Source organism: Durio zibethinus, chromosome 1, assembly GCF_047325235.1.
Source record: "Durio zibethinus cultivar Kanyao isolate XHJ-2024 chromosome 1, ASM4732523v1, whole genome shotgun sequence".
Classification (NCBI taxonomy): Eukaryota; Viridiplantae; Streptophyta; class Magnoliopsida; order Malvales; family Malvaceae; genus Durio; species Durio zibethinus.
The window spans coordinates 34376408-34395802 of NC_143162.1; the positions used below are offsets into that span (position 1 = coordinate 34376408).

Consider the following 19395-nt stretch of genomic DNA (forward strand, 5'->3'; position numbering starts at 1 on the left):
AAAATTTAGATGAAAAGATGTTATCTCAATTTTAAAATAACATGCGCCGTAAATCTTAACAAAAATTTATATTAAATTTATAAATAAAAAATTCAGTCTTATCAACTCAATCAATTTTATCAGTAATAGTTTGAAATTATTAAAATTAAATATCATGCGCCTATAGATATTAATTATATATTGTTATGAGATGGACAACGTTACCCAACAAACGTCCAAATTTTCCAATGAACTAATTTTATAAAACGAGTGCCTCGAGAAGACAAATGTAAGTAATTGACCTTTCGGTAAGTCCAAAATTCAATATATAAATTATTACTATAATAGAAAGCGAGCCTTTAACGGCGAAGAAACACAACAGCGACGGGCGATGGCAATTAGTCGGCCGTAATCAAGTTAAAAAAACAACAAAAAATTACCGACCAAAGGCCGTCCAATGTAAAGTAATAAGCCGACCTTGTGTGGCGTTCTTTGCAACTTTTGCATGCAGTAGCTATCTTAATTAATTCTCACAAGATTTTTTTTAATTTTATTTTTAAAATGTTTATGATACGAAGGTGAATAAAAAAATATCTATTACCAACAGTCGAATAATTTATTAATAAAGTATTGAATTATTAATTTCAGTAACCAAATTCAAATCTTGATTTTTCAAATGAAAGAAAAGTCCGATGATAAACCAAGATTCTTCGAAAAGCACCTTGCTATGATCTAACAGCGGCTGTTCAATCTGGAAAATCAAGCACCCAATGCCAGATGAACTAATTTTTTGATTAGTTGGTCACCTCCAGTTCCTCCACTGAAACATTGTCCTTGGTAGAATCTCTGATTTGGACTACTTCAAGTCCATAAGGGATTCTTATTCTTCCACAATGGTTGCTAAAGGAATCTGATCCCAATCCCATTACGCTGCGAAATGAAAATTAAAAAAAAAAAATTAAAGGAAATGATAATTGAGAATGAGCATAAATGCCTTGGCCTTTTTTTTTTTTTTTTTTGGTTCCTTTCAAATCGCTAAATATATGCTTACCTTTCATTAAAAACTTTCACCGAACGGATTTCACAATTTCTAAAGCTGGACAAACAGATTCATTTTGATCAGTCATTAATTAAAAATAAAACATTGAAAGCAACTCAATGGTAGAACCCATCATGTCAATACAAAAATATTTTTCAAATCCATAGAACTTTAAATTTTACGTATAAAGTCACATGATCTTTTCAAATACGTGGGCCAAAGACAATAATCAAGTATATACTAGAGGCTGGAACAATGTTAAGGGTAGTCCTAATATTTGCTAAATAATAGGACAAATTGTAATTCTATGATGAGTTAGTCATCATCGGAATCATTTTTCTTGCCAATACAACTCTTCATGAATAAGAAAGGCCTACTTGGTCATTTTTTTCTACAACAGAGATTAGAATATGAGAATATAGAAAAATAAATTGTATAGGTTAAAATTTAAATTTTAAAATTATTAAATATAATTATATAAATCAATTGAACTAAAATTTAAATTCAAAGATATCATTTAATATTATAAAAATTGTGAATAAACTAGATATATGATCTATTTTAAATATAAAAGATCATAAGTAGGGAAAAAATAAAAATAAAAAAGCTTGATAAATCCCTTTCTTACCTAACATATGAAAAAGAATATACAATAACGTGTGGATAACTTAGGCATATATCAGCAGATTAAGAGGTTCATGAGTCAAATTCTTGAGGTGTACTGAGGTGGCATTCAGTCAACAAAAAAAAAAAAAAGAGAAAAATATGATACTGACCGGCTGTGTGGATCATAATCATTTAAGGGGGAACACTTATTATTTTTAAAAAGTTCAATCATCGTCTGATCCAAAAACACACCATGACTCACCACTGCTATCTCCTTTTCTTGCCGTTCCCACAACCTACAAGATTAATTAAACAAGTTGATCAAAGTGCTTTTTGCTTTCATGAAATCAGGAGAAATGTCAAGAAACTTCCAAAAAAGAAAAAAAAATGATCAAGAAGTCCAAATCACACTTATTAAGATGATATTTATAGATTTTTTTTGTAATTAATGCATCTTTTATATTTTTGAATTTGAAAAAAATAATGCATTAAAAAATAATATATATTTTTAAAATAAGATTTCAACTAATCTTAATAAGTAATTATAAGCACTCATTAATCGTATTTAGATTTCAAAATCAATTACTTGTGATAATCTAAATTTTAACAATTATTATTATTATTATTATACAATGTGACAATTGGCACCGAAATTTATATACAATAGAAAATTTTAAAACTCACCATTTGATAAACTTCATTGCCCTAGCCATGACTTCTTCATGGGTTTCTCTTTCATGTGCTTTCCACAAAATGTCATCTTCATTCTCGATCTGAACAATAGTTTAGTGTTAAATTAATTAATGTTAATGAAACAAGTAATCAAGGGCTAGCAAGCAATTTTAAGACCAACGGAAATGCAACCATGACTAAATTACTACTTGCCAATGAAAAATCAACTTCGGGGAAACGAGAACGGTACTGACTGATGGTTCCTCTCCTGTCACATTCATATTTTCCCTACATTAAATTGAACATTAGATGTGAGAAAAAAAACATAAGCTTTCTAAACTCAATAACTCTTTATATATATTTGATCAGAGGGGAAAAAAAAGGAAAGGGATGAAAATTTGCGTTTCTTTCTTTTACTTTTTTTCTTTTTTATGGAAAAAAAATACGAAAAAAAAAAAATAAATGAATTTATTAGAAGATGTGGAAACAAATTCAACTTTCATTTATTATTGAAGATGAAAGTTGGTTGTAATAACCCTTACCATTAATTATAAATTGTTATTAGGAGTTAGATGACGGTTAGTTGATAGAAGTTGTAATTAACAAAGAGTTTAAACTCCATCTATAAAAAGAGGTCTTAGCTTCTGTTTTAGTGTGTAAGTATCAAGTGAGAAAGTGAAAAGTAAGAGAAAGAAGATATACAAACAATTAGAGAGTTAGTGCAAAATATAGAAAATAAGAGATAATTCATCTCATCATAGTAAAATTTTTACATCAGTTCTAAATGTGGACATAACTCTCATACTAAAAGTGAATCATTATAAATCTTTGGTATTTTTATGCAGTGTTTTTTATTCTTTACATATTTTATCACTTTCAGTTTGCAAGATATGCTTGTAATCCCAACAATTGGTATTAAAGCTACAAGACTAAAATTTTGTCAAAGGTGGCACTATTTGAGTATACGGTACTTTTTATGTAAACAACATTGTTTACGTATATGAAAATTTAACAGTGTGGATAAATACAATTCTAAGAGTTCTGTCTAAAGAGATTAGTTCTTAAACAAGAGTAATTATGACCCCTTTAAAGGTCTATTTGAATAGACAGTGAGATTGATTTTGGTAAGATTAAAAATAGTAGTGAAGGTAAGATTAGTTATTATAACGGTGAGATTAAAATCAATAATGAAAATATGTATTTAGATACAAACGTAGTGGTAGTGATTAAATGAATTATAGTAAGAAGAGAAATTACCATTAAGGATATTAAATTAAAATGTTTATGTAATAAATATTTTAAATTTATAAAATCATTAAATCATTTTATATCAAATAATAGTTTTAATAATAAATAATTAAAATTTATTTATTTATTTATTATATATTAATACATTTTACTTATTTATATATTATTTTATAATTTGTAAGGATATTTTTGTTTTCATAACTAAAATTTAAAGATAAAAAAAAGAAAAAAAAAGAAAGTTAATAACCCCAGTGTGATGAAGCAACTGGAGCAAAATTGGCCAGTGGCTTATTGTGATCAAATGCACCATCGGGCTACTTCATTTGGATCTCTTCGATGTGTTTGGCAATTTTTCATAACAATCGAAACCTCACTAGGTGTTCAGTGAAATCCGAATAGACCCTAATATTTCCTAAGTGAGAATGGGTTACACAAGGAAATAATGTTAGACCTAAAAGAAAAAAAAAAGAAAACAAAAAAGATGTTGCAAATGCAATCACTAAAGAGAAGAATGATGCATTGCTCTTATCTATCGATAGCTTAGTTAACTTTTAGGTTTTAAACTTTAGAGCATCTTTTCATACTATTGCTCATACGACATGATGGAAACTTATGTTGCCAAAAACTATGGAAAAGTTTATCTAGCTGATAAAGAACCTTTGGATATTGTTAGTATGGGTGACATTTGTTTGAAGATCCTAAACGGATTTGTGTGGAACATTTTAAATGTGAGGTATGTATCAAAGTTGATGCATAACTTGATCTCGGTAAGGCAACTTGACGATGAAGGGCATAATGTAACATTCATAGATAATACATGAAAAGTCACAAAATGTGCTATGGTTATTACTCGAGGAAGCAAAACATGGACTCTTTATACGACCTTAAGTTGTAGAGATACAATGGTGACAATTAATGCTAATGCAAACTCCAACTTCTAGCATTTCAAGCTCTGGCATATGAACAAGAAAGGCATGAAGATACTCACGTTGAAAGAAAAGCTTCCTAGATTAAAATTTGTTGAACATCAATTATGTGAAAGTTGCATTTTTGGAAAAAAAAAAAGAGTTAGCTTTTCAAAAGCTAGAAGGGAGTTGAAACAGAAAAAAATAAAGTTGGTCCATTCTAACATATGAGAGCCTTCATCAGTTACTTCTCTTAGAAGATTCAGCTACTATGTAACATTTATTTATCACTCAACCATGAAGGTATATGTTTATTTTTTGAAGAATAAATTCGATATGTTTAATGCATTTAAATAGTGGAAAGTCATGGTTGAGAATGAAACAAATCTAAAATTGAAATGTTTGAAGTCCAACAATATGGGAGAACACTTCGATAGTAATTTTAAATGTTATTGTGTCAAGAACGGGATTAAGATATTGAAAATCATTCCGAGGACACCTCAACAAAATAGAGTAGTCGAAAGGATTAATAGAAAAATAAATGACTGTGCAAGAAGTATGAGAATTCATGATAGGTTACCTAAAGCATTTTGGGTGAATGCAGTCAATACTGCTGCTTTCTTGATTAACAAAGGTCTTTTAGTACCTTTGAATTACAGAATACCAAAAAAGGTTTGGAATGGCAAAAATGTATAATTTCATTTTTAAAAGTGTTTAGATGTCTTACCTATGTTCATATTGATAATGTTGCTAAAAGTAAACTTGACCTAAAATCTTAAAAAGGTAACTTAATTGGCTATGGAAACACTGAGTTTTGTTATCATTTTTATTATGATCAAAATAAAAAAATTATCAGGAGTGGAGATGTGATCTTCAATGGGTAAATTCTATTCAAAGATAAGCTAAGCAAGGTTTTACAAACTACAGATTCTGAAATAAAAAAGCTTGAGGTAATTCATTTGAAAGACTTTTCAAAGTATGATTTCAACAAAATACTCAAGAAACACAAGTAAATACACCTATAAAAGAACAAGTGAATATAGTCATAGATGTCAATCAATCCATTCTAGCAGTAAAACTCAGAAGATCTTCAAAAATAATCGACCCCATAGAGATCTTCTCCCTTGTTGAATTACATTCTTTTAATTGATAAGGGTGAACTAGAGTGTTATGAATAAGCAAGACAAGTTGATGATTCAATCAAGTAGGAGCTAGCCATGAAAGATGAGATACATTCATTAATGTCAAACCAAACATGACAGTTAGTAAAACTACTGGTAGAAAAGAAAGTATTGCAAAATAAATGGGTTTATTAGATAAAAAAAAAACATGATAGCAACAAATGATATAAAACAAGGCTAGTGGTAAAAGGCTTTCAATAAAAAGAAGGTATTAACTACATCAAAATTTTCTCTCTAGTGGTTAAATTGACTATAATCAAAACTATTATTGGGTTAGTGACAAAAGAAGATCTACATTTACAACAAATGGATGAAAAAATAGCTTTTCTTTATTATGACCTAAAAAAAAAGATCTACATATAGTAGCCACAAGGTTTTGAGGTCCAATGAAAAGAAAAAATGATATACAAACTTTTAAAGAGCCTATATAATCTGAAATAAACTTCCAAACAATGGCATCAGAAGTTTGACAACTTCATGTGTAGCAATGGTTTTTTTTAGGTGTCAAATAGATCATTGCTATTATATCAAAAAGTTTGATGGCTCTAACATTATGCTTTTCTTGTATATCGATGATATGTTGATTGTCAAAGTAAGCATACCAAAAATTGAAAGGTTGAAAATGAAAGCTCTCAAAGGAATTTTCAACGAAGGATTTAGGCATTGCAAAACAAATCTTTGAAATGAGAATCACCAAAAATAGAAAAGTCTTTAAGTTATTGTCATAACGTATAGATCTTATATACCTATCACTAGATTTAACAAAAAAAGTTGCCACTAACTTTTTTTATCTAGGTATGATTGGTCACCTAATTAAATCTGTCCCATTTTAAAGAGAAGTCCTAAGCTAAGTTAAACTTAGGACTTCTCTTTAAAATAGGACAAATTCAATTAGGTGACCAATCATACCTATACAAAAAATATTGGTAACAACTCCTTAAAATTACATCTAGAGATAACTCTACATATATATGCGTTATAACAGCTATCACAGGAAAAAATATAAAAAATTGCTTTACAAATTCAACATGGATGAAGCAAAATTTGTGAACACTTTGATTAGTTATTCAAATCGTCTAAAGATTAATCACCCATAATAGTGCAAGAAAAAACCTACATGGCTAAAGTGCCTTATTCCTTTCTATTAGCAGTATTATGTATGCCATGGTGTGTAACAAACTGAACATAACACATATAATGGGAGTTGTGAGCAAATATATGATTAATACGAAAAAATAGTATTTGAGGTAGTTAAGTGGATTCCTAATACCTAAAAGGTACAACAAATCTAACTCTATGTTTCAATGAATCAGACTCATGATTGTATGGATTTGTTGATGCTGACATGGCTAGCAATATAGACAGTAGAAAAGTACTACTGGCTATGTTTACAAGCTAAGTGGTATAGCAAGCAGTTAGGTTTCAAAGTTACAAAATATAGTTGCATTTTCTATTAATAAAGTAAAATATGTTGTGGTGATAGAGGCTAGTAAACAGATGATATGGTTGCAATCTTTCTTGGATGAACTTGGTCACAAGTTTGATAGAAATGTGTTACATTGTGACAGTCAAAGTGTCATTCATTTAGCAAAAAATCTTGTCTATCATGTTAGGACAAAGCATATACAGGTTCGATATCACTTCATAAGATCAACTTTAGAAAAATGGATTCTTAGTACTCGAGAAGATTCAAGACAATCAAAATCCATATGATATGTTAACAAAGACTATAACAATTGAGAAACTGAAGTTATGTGCAATTTCAATTGGACTTCTTTGTTGAAGAACGAGAAGTCGTAACTACTATAGGAGGAGACAGTTGATAATGAACTAATCTCCAAATGGGAGATTATTAAAAAATATGAAGACAAATTTAATTTTCATTTATTATTAGAGATAGAAGTTGGTTGTTGTAACTCTCACTATTAATTGTAAATTATTAGTAGAAGTTAAGTAACAGTTAGTTAATAGAAGTTTTAATTAATAGAGGACTTAAACTCCATAAATAAAAATGGGCCTTGACTTGGTGTGCAAGTATTAACTAAAGAAGTGAGAAGTAAGAGAACAAAAAGATAGAGACAGAGAAGTAGTACAAAATATAAAAAATAAGCAATAATTCTTTTTTTTTGTAATTTTTCATCTTTATCATAGTAAAATTTAGAATAATTCTAAAAATGAACATAGCTTTCATATTGAGAATGAATCAAAATAGATCTTTAATGTTTTTATGTATTATTTTTATTTTTTATATATTTTATCACTTACAGTTTACAAGATAAATTTTTAATCCCCAACAAAATTTGTATTTTTTAAAAATAAATCTATTCCTTTGAATTTAAGTCAACTTATGTGAACCATTTTATATATAATTATTTTTTTTATTTTCATCATCATACCTAATAAGAGAAAAATAAAACTTATATATATATATATATATATCCCTCTTTTATTTTTATACCTCATCAATTTTTTTTTTCCTTCCCTCTAATTTCTTTCGTAATAACCAAAGAGTGCATCCTCCATGTGGAGAGAAGACAACATGGCCCAATTGGTTGATTAAAGGGTAGATACCAGGATTATTTTATGGGAAACGAAAAAAAAATTAATAAAACAATGACCCCCCGATGATATCTTTTAATAATGAATGCTTATAGCTGTTAAAATGTTGCACAAGTCTACGACAGAAGGCATGTTACCGTGCCTAAGCTATGCTTTGGTCAGATGTCAGCAACATACCATTCGTTCTCGACAAAGTTCATATGCTATAATTGGTGGGCGATTGAAAGTTGATGTTTCGTCGTCACCCTTTACTTTTTCATCCTCAAATGATGTAACATCTAACCGATCTGGTTGGTCTTCACCATGAAAAATTCCAACAGCTGTTTGCAGTGTCCTGCAATTCAACCATCACGAAACAAGTACATAAGAAATTTGGCAAATAAAGCATCAATGGGTTAAAACAACAGAACATTTGAAGGATATGTTAGGCTTGAGAGAGTTCATTCAAATCAACTCTTGAATCATGGATTCAAAGTTTTGAGAGTCTGAGGGTTGCATAGATGAGGAAGCTTGATTACAAAAGCATCCTTGATAGGCTTAGAAGAGAGTGACTGAAATATTACCAGGAAATTAATTTCCCGACGAAGTCAGGGTGATTATACTCAAGGGAGAAACTGAAAGATGAGAAAATTTGGTACCTTGACATAGGGGAAGTAATAACTACCTCAATCTCCTTGAGCTGTCCACTTGCACAAACTTGTTTCCACTGGTCACGAATCTGTTAAAACTTACTATAGATGTCATTCTGGAGTAGTATGCAATCTAAAACAATCCAAAGACATGTAATGATGCAACTGCCATATTTGATATTTCCTAATTACATTCTAGTCGAGGGGGATACAAAAGAATAATTTAGAAGGCTGAGGAAATTAAGTTATGGATTCCAATAGCAAGCTGTCTATCAAGTATGACCTGCTGCCAGCCCAGAGAGGAGAGTTCAGCGTCAGAAAATTCATATGATGTTAGTGGATCACGACTCTTCTCTGATTCTAGATTGTGCATTCCTTGTGCATGCCTCACCTGAATTTTCACGTGCATATTTCAACAAACTGCTTTAGATAACACCACCAATAAAAATAAAAATGAAACTTGATAGATATCATTGTTGATTCCATCAAGTTTAGAGCTGCTAGATTGTTTAAAACTTGAGATAATTTGGCTTAATTAGCAGCACTCTTTTATGTTTGTTGGGGAAACGAAATCGGTTTCTAGTCTCTGATGGCATGATTTTCTTCATTCAAACACCGGTCACCCCCCTCCCCCACCCCGGCGCAACCCCACTTTGTTCTTTTACGGGGCAAAATGAAGAAAAGAAATGAAAAGAGAACAAACGGGCACAAACCAGATGAAGAACTTTATGACAGCCAAACTGGAATCGAGATGGAACTGCTGCAATTGTATCCATTTCTGCAAACGTGAAAAACAGAGGATGGCAGAAGAACCATAAATAAATATATGGAAGGTAAGTTTTTGGCTTATATACACGAGACTTCCAAGGAATTTGAGACTACTCCAAAGCTACTAATTGAAAGTTATTCATTCCGTCGGCAAAGTCTCACAGACAATTGTAAAATGTTTCTTTTTTTTTTTTTTTTCCTTCCATCCTTGTTGATAACCTAAAAGCTAACAACCCTACAAAAAAAAAAAGCGCTTGAATCTAGAAGTTTGTCCATCAAGTTACGGTCTCATACTAATTCTCTTCACAGCTGTGTAAGGTTGAAAACACTCATACACACACAGATATATATAAATATATATATATATATATATATATATATTATATTTTAGTGTATCAGAATTGACCAGGCTTGCCATGGAAAGAAAACAAGCCTTCCCATATCATCTTTTTTCATGGATGAAAATCTAAACCCATTAATTTTATGTCTCAAATAAAAATTAAAAGAAAAATGTGCCTTCCCCTGGAAGATCTGTCACTACAAGATCTTGTTGACGACCAAAAAGACCATACTGGTCGGGGAAATTTCCCTGGTAAATGCATTCAGAGAGATAGCAAAACAAACTAAACAAGCAAATTTTTTTTATTTTTCTGAGCTTGTAAGTTGTGAATAATCAAACCAGACGTTGACAAAGGGCATGCAATTTCCACATGACCTTATACAGTATAGTCTATGATTCAAAGATAAGAAAAATCAGAAACTGAAGCAATAAGCATCATAGTGTTTACCAGAGCAAAATGAAGGGGAGAGGGAAGGAAAAGAATTTAGCTGAAATTTTGAGGGAAGGAAACTTCAAAAGCTTTTAACAACTTAAAGGCATGATAGTCGACTGGTCAACTGCCGGTGGTCGTTGGCTGATTTTTATTCTTGGAGCTTTAACAGGACTATTATTCTATAAAACAATAAAACATTTCCGGAGATTGAAATCGACAAGTTTGCCTTCTTTTGTTTGAAGAAATTTTAAAATTTTTCCTTATCGATAGATTTTCCAAGCCAGCTAACTGACATTTGCTTCTACGCAGCTTGCATCATCCACACAAATTACGTGACGCTACCACAGTACCACGGTGCCTTCTTTCTTCTTTCATTTATTGTCTTTTTTTTTTTTTTTTCTGTTCAAAATATTATTAAAAGAAATATGATCAGTCTTGAAATCTTAATTTCAGTATTCCAAATTCAAATCTCCACAACATCATATATAAAAAAGTCTAAACTTAATTATTCCAAAATCCTTTGATTAAGGTAGACTTGGTAACTTATAATTTAATTAAAGTCAATACGCAATTCCTTTAAAGTGGTTGGAAGGTGGAGAATTTGGATAAAAATTTGATGTTATAAACTAAGAGGTAAAAATGGGATCAATTCCAATTTGATTTCATACTTTTTTAATTACTCCCACGCAGGAGCCAAGAAAAAAAAAAACAAGATAGGTAAGAACCTCCCAAAGTTGATGCACGTTGTCCATTATAGAACTGATGACAGCATGAAACATGACAGCCTCGTGGCAATTTTTAATCAGGCTATGCACAAGGAAGTGTTTTCTCACCAGCTCTATCTAAGCAGTCCTCAAAAGACGGCTTTATTCAGTTTGCATCAACTTTAGAATGACTAGCCTCCATTTTTTCAGCTTTCATTCCCATGTATTAGGATGAAATTCTCATGTAAATTGAGCATATAAGAATCATTGATCAGCAAATTCCAATGCCTTCAGAGCCCCAATATAAAAGTCAATTTGAAAAATCAAAATTGCCGATGAAAAAATTGTTGAAATATACCCGTCACAAGGTATTATTCGTTTTTAAGAGCCTGGTAGCCTACTCTCAAGGTTTTGTCTTCTAGGAAAAAGCATATCAGTAGAAAAAGAACAGGAGATTGCTGGTAAGTCAATCCAGTCCTTCACTATTAATGATATGAGATCCTTTTCCCCGAAACAAAAATCAGCATTTATACATTTTAACCGCCCGTGAGGGCTGGGAGCCACTAGATAATACCCAACAGCTGAAAAGAAAATTGATGATACTGCCGAAAACATACCATAGAGAGACTTGTAGAATGGGGCAACATCCATCTGTTTTATATGCTGTCATACAATGAACATAAAAACAAACTCTCAAAGACAATCATAATATGGAGGAATTCATGTTTTCCATTTATAAAGAATTCATTTAACTGTTTAAAGCGTTTTTTATCTGACATACTTGAATAATTCGGAGATTGCCAAATAATATAACTTGAGAGCGTACATAAAAATTTCTTTTGAGTATCTATGTGCTGTCTTTGAAAGGTAACAATTATCTCAGTAAATTTGTAAAGAATCATAGTATGGATATCAAACTCAGATTCCTGCCTGGTCATCTCTCCAGACTAATAATTACTTGCCTTCTCCTGCCTCTGAAAGCTTCTCATCAGCAACATCACTTGGAAGATCTGGCCCGCTAGGGATTTTTCCAGGATAGTTAGTTGTTGCAGGATCTGATCCCATCATACTGCGATAAAAAAGAAAAGTTTTCACAATTGCACAGAAGTAAGCAAATGACTTTTATTTCAAGGTTTTAAATTGTCATGCTTACCTTCTATCAACAATAACCACAGAGCGGAGCTCACAATTTGCAAAGCTGCAACAGATATATTAAGTTTTCTTATTAGTCCGTAAAAATCCAAAGTTTTAAAAGAAGTATGCAACGGTAGGCTATCACCACTGAAAAGCTACATAGATATTTTTCCCTTATCAAACTCTGATTCATACTAGTTACAAATAAAAATTCTGCCTATAAAACTATGTTTCACTAGTTAAGGATTCCCTGTGTGAAGGAAAAAAATCTTCAACTTGATGTCATATCAAGCATATAATTGTGCTCCATTACATAGAGGAGAAGTAGACAGAGCAAAATTAGAGAAAACTCATGGAACTTGGACACAAGATTTTGTGTTATCAGTAATTTCAACTTTCAAAGCTAACTAGATCTATCAAGAAACAGTTTTACTTTGTTCTTGTTATGAAAGATGAAATGAATGTAAACAAAAATACCAAATTAAGAATTCATCATAGTGGTTAATTAACAATTGACATTTTGCAGAACTCACTGTTTGCATATTTCACTCTTCACAGATGGATGACAATCACTTCCAAAAGCACTTAAAGTATGATACAAGAAGGAACTGTGGGTAACAATTGCAATTTCCTTCTCTTTTCGTGTCCACAACCTGTAGCAAATGATAAATGGATAAAGGAAAAAAACGGTTAGGAGTATATGATCTAGTCATAGGGCAGTGCAATTTTAGTTAAAATATAATCCAGCCCTTTCTGGGATTGAATAGTTATGCTGATCAGAAAAAAAGGGAAATTTTTGTAAAGAAGATACAAATGGGCCACTCACCAATTTAAAAATTTCATTCCTCTGGCTGCAACTTCTTCATTCTTTTCTCTAATATTAGCTTCCCACAAACTATCCTCATCGCTTTCTATCTAAAGGAAAAATTGAAACAAGAATTCTGCCAATCAACAATATTGAATTTGAAATTATAACAATTTCTGATATAAGCAAAATGAATGAGAATCATATGTTCATAACTGCTTGATCACAAAAGCTACACTAATTAAGACAAACTACTTGCCAGAGAAAAATCAATTGCAGGAAAGACAGGCCGATACTCGCTGATGCTTTTTCTTCTATCACATGGATGGACTCCCTGTGGTTCAATGGTTAGAGAAGGAAAAAATGAAAATAAGAGGAGAAAGGCATAATATGAAAAGTTCAACAAGAATAAAGAGGAAAAACAGGTTTGATATTAGCTGCAAATTCTACGAAATGAACTCACTCGTATGTGCACAAATATTTACCAACTAATGGTTGTCTCTTACGTTAAATGCACTAGTATCTGCAATATCCGTTCTTCTTCAAATTCAGAATTTCTTAAGTTAAAGTGGCATTTGCTATGGAAGCAATTAAACAGATGAACTAGATTTACCAGTGAACCGAAAGAAGTTGGGTTTATGTTCCAAGTCTCCGACACATGATGGGGATTGAGCTTTAGGTGTCAAAAAATCCAATTTCCAGATTTATAATAATATGCCTAAACCATTAGATATTGTGCTCTATCATAGCCTAGAAGAGAATAGAAATGAAATAAGAATTTCTTCCAATCCTGACATCTATGTTGGTGCATCTGAAATCCACATTGAAAAGGAGAAAAAGGGAAATTTAAATTGAATCCAGTAAAAAAATGAAATAAAATAAAATAGATAGTTAAAATACATTATTCCAAAAGCAAAGGTTTGGAGTTTTATCAAGGAAATTGATGGATATCGAATACCAATGTTAAATATTAACATTTGAAAATTTGTAGCACTGCAAACTTTTTTACCATGGAAAAAGGGAGGAATCTACATTCACACTAAAAATAATGACTTTGCATATCCATTGTAGGCTATAGCACCCGATTGGGATCTGTTCAACTAGAATGCTTGACAGAGTTGAAGTAAAATTATTACGTCCTTTTAATCTCGAGAAGAAAACACAGTTCATTACCATGCAAATGCATGCATGAAAGCTGACTACTTACAATAATGACTTAGAATATCCATAGTAGGCTGTAGCACCCGATTGGGATCTGTTCAACTAGAATGCTTGACAGAGTTGAAGTAATATTATTACGCTCTTTTAATCTCAGAGGAGAAAACATAGTTCATTACCATGCAAATGCATGTATGAAATCTGACTATTTATATTCATCATACATCAGACAAGTAATTAATGCAACAGCATACAAAAATATAAGCAGAAACACATTAAGTTTTTAGAAGTTCAAGAACATACCAAATGTTCTCGACAAAGTTCAACCGCTAGAAATGGCGGACAATTCAGACTTGAAATCTCAGGACGGTGACTTTCCCCTACATTTTCCACCATTAGTGGAGGTACAACTATCCCATCTTTATACCCTTCACCACCAAAGACTCCCACTGCAGTTTGCATAGTCCTATAATGCCAAAATGTCCAAAATCCATTATTCCCTGACAACTATAGCATGAGACTGAGTAAAAACTAAAATTTAAAAAGCAAGTATCCATTAATAAAAGAAGCATGAATGCTTCGATTTTCCAGGCAATGAACATTCAGCACTAAACATATAACTATGATTCTTAAATAGATTTAATTATTTGTTTTCAGTTTTCCTCTGGATAAGTTCCTATTCTTTTCCTTTTCTTTTTCTTGTCTTCAAAGTTATAAAAGAAGATTGTTGATTTTGCACTGAACTTGTTCTGTCGAGCATACCTTTGCTCTTATGCTACAAATATGTACACATAAGCCTAGTCAAGTTAGGCATAAAGTTTAAGTTCTATAGCTACCCTAAAATATTATCGTATCAAACTTGGCAATGACAAGCAAAGGGAAATAGAAAATAATTCAACAAAGCCAATACTACAGCAATAAATGGGGTTCACTAATTAAAATAAGGATAGAAAAGGCAAAGCTAGGACAAACACAACTATTCTATGAGAGACACGAACATGCAATACAAGTACGGCATGAAAAGTTTTTATATAGTGGCATTATATATATTGCTAACTTAAAAAGAAAGGATGCCATAAAGTTTTCTTTTCCTAAAGGTAATAAAATAGCAAAATAAACGAACGGAAAGAAAAAATAGAAAAACAAAATCTTGAGAAAGAAACAAATTAATTGAAAAGTTATCTACCTGAGTAAAGGAGAAACAATGACCAATTCAATTTTCTTAGAAATCCCGGTTTCTTGAACATGATTGCGCAGATTATCAACCTGTTATAATATAGGTCCAAATATAATATACTAAATCATTATTCTTCCCACTAATACCAAAGAAAAGAGCATAATTCAAAAGCATATTTAAAGAATAAACTCTAAAACCCAAAAAAAAAAAAAAAGACAAATTCGGTTTTTTTTTTTTTTAATAAATTCCCAATAAACCCAACTGCTAGATTTTGCACACATTTTTGTTGAAGAATGTAATAATTTAACCAATGATTTTCCATTACACACCTGTTGCCAGCCAAGAGGCGTGAGATGGGCATCGAAAAGGTCTTCAGATAAATAAGCGGCATAATCTTTTTCCCCTGCTACATTGTGAATCCCCTGAGCATGCCTTACCTGCATAAAAACAAATCCCATGTTTAAAACCAGATAGGCCTATCATTTTTAATTCCAAAACCAATAAAAACAATAAAAATAAAAAGAATACAGCAAGATCATTCACAAACCAGATGCAGAGTTTTACAACGGTGCAATGGGTACAATCCAGGAGTGCTTGTTGCATCCATATCTGCACTCATCCAAATAAAAAGAAAAAACATTTATAACTCACATCACATGCAGCAAGATCTCAAAATTTTCACCCAAAAGACGAAGAAGAATGAGGAATAACAAAGGGTACCCGAGAGATAAGCAGAGGTACGATAGAGCGGAAGTCGTATTGGTTTTCGCTTTGAAAAGGGAACGGGGGCTGTGCTTATGCACCGGGAGGAGGAGGATGTGGAGGAATAATAGTACGAAGATGAGGGTAATTGAATGTTACATACTATGGAAATGGTCATGCTATTAATTAAGTTAAGTGACTCTTTGGTTGCTGCTGCGTCTGTCTGGCTCTGGCTCGCTCGCACGCTCGCACGCACGCTCGCTTCTGCTTGATTCGGCCCCAGGAAAAACGTGAAGGACCAACTTTAGAAACCATCGATTTGGACCTGATGCTGAGATTCTACAGCCACTTGGCATATTCCCCTTTGCTTCGCGTCATTAACTTTTGCTTCTTGTTTAGGCAAAGGCTTAATACATTGTTAATGTTTTTACCTTTGGAGAGGAAAGGCCTGTACTTTGGCTTGATGACGAGAAGATGACATGTTTTTTTACTTTGATTCAAGGTTTTTGACTTCAAGGAAGCTTTTTCTTTCTTTTTCTTTTCAAAGTAATTACATTATTTTTTCCTTAATTAGTTAATTAAATAAAATAAAACATAGGAAGCTCGTTAAAATTATCAGATTTGATTTTGTATTTAAAAATTATGAATTCAAAAGAATTTATATAAATAATATTTTTTAATTAAATAAATACTAAAATAAAACTTTTGACATAATATTTTTTTAATCAGATAAATAATAAAATAAAAATTTTAAACATGAATTAAAAACTAAAAAAATCAAAATTCATAGGATTCATTATTTTAAAAAAATTAATTATGTCAGAATTTAATTCAAAATATTTACTAATAAGACAGCATCATTTACTTTCAAGAACTAATTTAATTGATAAAAATTTGAATTTTTTTCATGATCAATTAGAGTTGGATGTTAGCAAAAAATATTTTAAAAGTAAAAATTTAAATACTTTATATCAATATTAAAGATTATACTTTAAAATCATCTTAAAAGAAATTATACCCCGAAAAAAATTTATAAATACTGTTAATCGTATTAAAAAATAATATTTAATTATTTTGATAATTGTCTCTGCGGATAAGATATCAAAATAACTTTATAGAGCATAAAATCTAGCTTTCAAGGTAGGGGCCCAAAATAGGCTAGTCTTAAGCCCGCCAAGCCTGATCATAAATACCTTTTACTATTATTGATTTTTTGGGGTGGACTGTGGGGTTTGTGGTTTGGGCCCCGGCCGACAAATTTGGCTACAAATGGAGTTTCAACTATGACCATGCTTGGTCAAAATTTAAAAAAAAATGGTACAATCAATTTTAAAATCGAAATTTACTATTCATTATTTAAATAAAACTAAATTATTATGTCATTATTATAAAATAATTTTTTTTAATAATTGAGGCTAATTGAAACCTCTTCATTGAAAATTGAGGTAGATTTTATATTTTCAATTATATAAAAAATTTTCTTTCATGTTTTCATACATTACTCAAGAAATTTTAATGCAATATGTTAGTATGGGAAAAAATTCTAAGGTAAGACGAGGGATAACATATCTTTGACTTGAACTCTTGTAAGTTAGCAACTCCACACAATCTTATTCACAAAAAAAAATTCCCTTTATGGGATTTATTGGCACCATCTTTCTTTTATTTTTATCCATCAAACCAGGATTGGGGAATTTTATAGTACCAATAATTCAATTTTCTAGTTGTGTACAATGTTTTTAAGCCTACTTGCATATCTCTTTGGTTTGATTATGCTGGCTGCGTTAGACTTGAAGTTGGGATCTATACTAAAAAGATGAGGGTTTTGAGAGATGGTGCATGGCTATATTTTGTATATAAATTTTTTTTAAAAAACTTTTTTGGGTAGGGAATAGAGGATGAGAATGATAGAGTTCGAACTTTCACCTTATATATATTTTTTAAGCTTTTTTGAGCGGTTAAAAAGCTGAAAACATTGATATGTAATTTGATTATTGAATAAAAAGGTTTAAAATCGAGTCAAGAGTGATAATATAAAATTTTCAAAAAAATCTCTTCATGTTGATTTTCATTCTTAGTATAATCAAAACATGTCATAAGTATAGAAGTATATTTAAAGAGATTACATTTGTCAAATTCATCATCTTCATCTTGAAGCAAACTTTTTGTGTGAATTAAATGACTTCTTATGATCCGATTGCTAAAAAATTACCAAAAGAGTTAAATGAAATAAAAGATTAATTTAATTGTTGTTACGGTTTTGGGACTGCCAGATGTAAGGTGTTTTAAAATCCAAAGAAATAAAAAGGGAGTCACCACTAATCTTTGTTAGGGTGTGATTGGTCACCCAAAAATTTATCTTTTTAATAAAACTATAAAAATGGATTTAAAGTTTATCAAAAAGATAAATTTTGATTTATGAAAAAAGAAAAAAAAACAGATTGGGTCTGGGAGTCAGTTATGTGTGAGGAATGATTAGCACTCCCACAACACCCATAAATTGGTACCATTTAATTATGCGCTATTTTCGGTGTTAGATAAAAATGATTTTGACTTAAAATTTAATACTAATTCCTTTCATTTAAAAAAAATAAAATTTTGCTAAAGCTCTTTATTTAGGGATATCGAGAAAATTTTGAAATTAAAGAATTATTTTAAAATTTTTCAACATTTAAGCAAAATTTAAAATAACTTTTTTCGCTTAAAATTTAACACGATAATCTTTAAAATGAAATAACAATCTTTATAGAAAATAATTGTTAGTGACTCTCCAACATCTAAACACAGTACAAAGAATTATTTCCTTCGGAATGTTATTTTTATTTTATTTTATAATATCACAAAAAATTTTTAAAAATGTATTATTCTTTTTTTTATTATAAAATATTTTATCATCAAACAGTAAATTAAATAGAGAATAATGCTAATAATTATTGATGATAATATGCTAACGTATGTATGCTAATAGATGTCATGTAAAATGAAATACAATTTAAAAGTTGGGTTCTTAAGTATAATGAAATCACCCCGACTCTCCAACATCTAGGCAGAGTTTATGTGTGACTGTTTATATTTAATATCCCAATTTATTGTTATACTTTTTATTTATTAATCTTATTATTAATGTGAATTAAGAACTCGTGTGAAAAACTTAATGAAATGGAGTTTCCTAAATACTCCATCATTTAGGCAGCATTCGAGAACAAACCATTTCATGTGAGATTTTCATACGTATCCTTAAGGTTTTGAATTAGATTTAGGGTTTTGATTTTAGGGTTTGAAGATTTTAGGGTTTCGGTTTTAAAATTTGAGGTTTGGGGTTTTGATTTAAGGGTTTGAATTTTAAAGGGTTTGGA

General features: G+C 30.7%; 2 protein-coding genes across 5 annotated transcripts; both read right to left on the reverse strand.

Moving 5' to 3' along the window:
- Nucleotides 1–574: 574 nt before the first annotated feature.
- On the reverse strand, nt 575–10682 carry LOC111312489 (phosphoglycerate mutase-like protein). Of its 4 annotated transcripts, XM_022912790.2 has the most exons (10): nt 10375–10682; nt 9532–9596; nt 9102–9209; nt 8828–8907; nt 8367–8523; nt 2510–2584; nt 2309–2397; nt 1795–1920; nt 1031–1075; nt 575–909 (listed from the first exon to the last, which is right to left on the reverse strand). In XM_022912790.2, the coding sequence occupies exons 2-10, from the start codon at nt 9592–9594 to the stop codon at nt 774–776; spliced, it is 879 nt and encodes a 292-aa protein (XP_022768525.2). In that variant the 5' UTR covers nt 9595–9596; nt 10375–10682; the 3' UTR covers nt 575–773. The 4 variants fall into 4 exon arrangements, with proteins under 4 accessions (XP_022768525.2, XP_022768527.2, XP_022768528.2 ...); XM_022912792.2 differs by lacking the exon at nt 9102–9209; XM_022912793.2 differs by lacking the exon at nt 10375–10682 and having other exon boundaries at nt 8854–8907; nt 9532–10346.
- A 1092-nt stretch (nt 10683–11774) lies between these two features.
- LOC111312488 (phosphoglycerate mutase-like protein 1) lies at nt 11775–16508 on the reverse strand. The gene is made up of 10 exons (XM_089766430.1): nt 16058–16508; nt 15885–15946; nt 15667–15774; nt 15347–15426; nt 14464–14626; nt 13262–13336; nt 13024–13112; nt 12731–12850; nt 12217–12261; nt 11775–12132 (listed from the first exon to the last, which is right to left on the reverse strand). Exons 1-10 carry the CDS (start codon nt 16215–16217, stop codon nt 12018–12020), a joined length of 1017 nt encoding a protein of 338 aa, XP_089622556.1. The 5' UTR covers nt 16218–16508; the 3' UTR covers nt 11775–12017.
- Between the last annotated feature and the right edge of the window lie 2887 nt (nt 16509–19395).

Excerpts from the sequence above, each read along its gene's own strand:
- LOC111312489 (XM_022912790.2), bottom strand. The coding sequence starts at position 9,594 with ATGGATACAATTGCAGCAGTTCCATCTCGATTCCAGTTTGGCTGTCAT. Across the intron at positions 8,524-8,827 it reads ATTACTTCCCCTATGTCAAG|GACACTGCAAACAGCTGTTG; the intron begins GTACCAAATTTT and ends GTTGAATTGCAG. Across the intron at positions 1,076-1,794 it reads GATTATGATCCACACAGCCG|CTTTAGAAATTGTGAAATCC; the intron begins GTCAGTATCATA and ends CTGTTTGTCCAG.
- LOC111312488 (XM_089766430.1), bottom strand. The coding sequence starts at position 16,217 with ATGACCATTTCCATAGTATGTAACATTCAATTACCCTCATCTTCGTAC. Across the intron at positions 15,947-16,057 it reads TACCTCTGCTTATCTCTCGG|ATATGGATGCAACAAGCACT; the intron begins GTACCCTTTGTT and ends GGATGAGTGCAG. Across the intron at positions 13,113-13,261 it reads CTGCAATTGATTTTTCTCTG|ATAGAAAGCGATGAGGATAG; the intron begins GCAAGTAGTTTG and ends TTTTTCCTTTAG.